The 3,135-nt window shown below is 42.5% G+C and overlaps 1 protein-coding gene across 1 annotated transcript in view; it reads right to left on the bottom strand.

Moving 5' to 3' along the window:
* The window catches only part of LOC106511139 (neuropilin-1a), a gene marked incomplete in the record, with an annotated part of 13,943 nt that extends 10,954 nt beyond the window's left edge, over nucleotides 1–2,989 (bottom strand). Inside the window, 2 exon segments of the mRNA XM_013999884.1 lie at nucleotides 1,676–1,829; nucleotides 2,336–2,989. Coding sequence (XP_013855338.1) covers nucleotides 1,676–1,829; nucleotides 2,336–2,402 — 221 coding nt within the window.
* Between the last annotated feature and the right edge of the window lie 146 nt (nucleotides 2,990–3,135).

The raw sequence follows: 3,135 nt of genomic DNA, 5'->3' as shown, positions 1-3,135 counted from the left end.
GTCCCATTCTAGTCCTTGAGGACCACCATCCTGCAGGTTTTAGACTGAGGGCCACAAGCATCATGATTGCAATTAACTTTGTTTTTTTTTTACTAAAACATCATGTTCCTGAGCACAACTAACAAACAATAACTGAGCTCTACCTGGTGTTTCCTGCATAGAAACAATGTTTTAACACATCCTCTTATAAATACCGAAAAGTACTACATGTACAACTGACTCAATGTGAAATAAAACAGAAATACTATTAAAAGTAAAAGTAAGAGAGTTTTCCTAAGTTGTGGTGAGTGGCCGCCATCTTAAATTCTGTACTCTCCCACTTTTCAACAGGGAACTCCCACTTAAGGGGCGTTCCGGCTTCAATTTACAACTTGTAAGTGGGACATTCCCACTTCCCAGTACAACTGGGCTAAATTTCTCCGGCTGCCAGCTACTTTTGAGTCCTGAGCAGCTCCACAAAGTGTTTGCTGTCATTTCAAGGGTAAAACAATCAACATGCATCATGGGAGATGTAGTTTATGGTCCATGCTCGCTTTAAAGCCGCTAATTTTAAGACAATAATAATTAGTGGATGGTTCGTTCTTTGGTTTTTCTGTTTCAAAAGAAATTTGCAAAAAGAAAACGTGCCTTTTTTTTGCTTTGCTATTTTTTAAACTTAAATGTAAAAATGTAAAATTGAAATAATTAAAACTTTGCAGTGCTTAATTTTTGCTTCATCTAAATCAATTATAAAATATGGTTTATTTAATACCAGAAATCACTAAAGTCACTAAAGAAGAGTTTATAGCTGCTTGATAACCACTTCAAAATGTAAAACATTCCTAATCCCATTCAAAAATATAAAGCTTGTTTTTACTTTAACCATTAAAATAAAATATAAAACATAGCCTTTTATTTTTGCCAATGTTTTAAAACTAAATTGGAAAAAACAAAAATCTACATTCCTTGTTTTATTTTGAAAATCCAAAGAGTGAACTATAACTGGTTTACTAATACATCTTTGAAGCTCTCGTGGGCCACATAAAATGCGGTGACGGGCCACATTTGGCCCTCGGACCTTGAGTTTGACATGTTTTTCATGTTTCTACAGCTGATTTGAATAAATGAACGATAAATGGGCTTCTGCAGAACTCGAAGAGGTAGTCACAGGTGTGTCAGAGCAGAGAAACAAAGTAAAACAAGCAGGATGGAAACCCTCGAGGACCAGGATCAGACACACCGGAACAAAAAATAAAAAATTAAAAATAAAAATAAAAAATCAACGTTTCTAATCTCATCTCTAGACAGAAAAAAAGGTTTTAAATGGATATAATGCAACTTTTAATTGATTGTCCAACTTTAAATCTGCAATATTCAAAGACAAAAGGAAAAGCAGCAGAAAGATCAAAATATTAAGATATAAAAAGAGGAAATGATCAAAGCTTCATTAAATCCTCCATCAAATTAAAACAAACCTGCAGAGAAACAGCTTCTGCCTCATAAAACCATCAAATAAAAACTAATCTCAGCCTCTCTGTTTATCAAATATCAAACTCCATTAAACCTCTCCTGGTTTCCCGGGAAAAAAAAAACCCGCGCAGCTTCACCGACAGATGGCGCAGTTGGCCGCAGTTTGCGGGCAGACGCGTCAGGGAGGGGTGAGGTCGGTTCTTACTTGCAGTCTCTGTCCTCCAGATCAAAATGCGGGTTGAAGTTGATGAGGATCCTCTGGCCAGCCTCGGGGGCGGTAATGACCCACCTGCAGAGCTGGGAGGACAGGTAGGCGCTGGGATAACCCGGGGAGGTCAGGTAGTCCGGGGCGTGGACCACGATGTGGTCCCCGCATTTATCTGCAAAGGGCAGAACAAAAACACAAGATTCTGGTTTTAAAGAAACCCCCCCAAAAAAACACATCTCACATTAGAACTTCATGCGCAGAAAAAAACACGCAAAGTCTAAAATGACGCAAACATTTGCGCGGAAACTTCACACCTGCGCTGTTTATTTTACCAATAAAAGCTAAAAAAATATATAAAAATAAATAAAAAGCAGAAATTATTCTGCATCCACCTGCCTCCTCGGGCAGGATTAGATTTAATTTCCTCTCTGGATGATTTATGGAAATGTCTCGTTAAATGTCCAGGAACGCGCGTAAAACGGGTTCAAAATAAAAAAATAAAAACAAGCAGTAAACACTTGTTCTGCAACACTGAGCAGCATTTCCTGTAAAACCATCCAGGTTTGGTTTCTGGTTTGGTTTCCCCTGATTTTGGGGGTCCAGCTCGGACCCCCCAGGGGCTCCTGGAGCTTTAACAGGTGAGGCGCAAAGAACGGATCAATAATGAGCCAAACGTACCGGTCTGAGCCAAACAAGACACCGACAGGACCTGGGTGAGAAGGAACAACAGCAATCCACTACGCATCCTTAGGAGGTGGCTCGACAGATAATCTGAAGGAGATTAAAATATAAAAAACGGCCAAAACAGGAGAAAAACGCGGAGTTTAGGTCCAGAGAGCAGAAAGAAGCGAGGTTGTCTCAGAGTGAGAGATGTGGAGGCTGGAGAGTCCCCGGCATCCTGTCAGCCTCAGCAGAACCAGAACCAGAACCAGAACAACCCTGGGAGAAAATAATCCAAATTCCAACAAGAACCAGAGGAAATCCAGAAGTGGCAGCTCTGCGCCTCAGACCTCCTGACAGCCGGACCAGGACCAGGACCACATCCTTCCAGGAGGAGAAAAAAAATCACCAAAAAACACAAAAACCAGGAGAGAAACTGCAAAACCCGGAGCTCCGCGGAGCTCCACTCCTTCTCAGTCCCGTCAGGAGAAACAGTCCGAGCTCCACTCCCCAAATTCCTGCTCCGCGAGACGCCGCCGCGCGCCCAACTGACGGAGAGGAGGAGGAAAGAAAAAAAAGAAAGAAAAAAACCGAAAAAAGAAAAAAAAAAGCAGGAGCGGAGGAGCGACGGCTGAGGAGGAGGGCTGCTGGAGCCAACTGACACCCGTGCGCCCTCTGTGCGCTCCCGACGCGTGCGTCACGTGCGCGCGGGGCTGGAGGAGGAAGAGGAGGAGGAGGAGGAAGAATCACGCAAAGTGACGGCAGTGTGTGTGTGTGTGTGTGTGTGTGTGTGTGTGTGTGTGTGTGTGTGTGTGTGT

This window comes from Austrofundulus limnaeus, unplaced genomic scaffold, assembly GCF_001266775.1.
Source record: "Austrofundulus limnaeus strain Quisiro unplaced genomic scaffold, Austrofundulus_limnaeus-1.0 Scaffold2539, whole genome shotgun sequence".
Taxonomy (NCBI): domain Eukaryota; kingdom Metazoa; phylum Chordata; class Actinopteri; order Cyprinodontiformes; family Rivulidae; genus Austrofundulus; species Austrofundulus limnaeus.
Note: the sequence above shows the minus strand (reverse complement) of the source record. Positions and strands in the feature narration are given on the sequence as shown.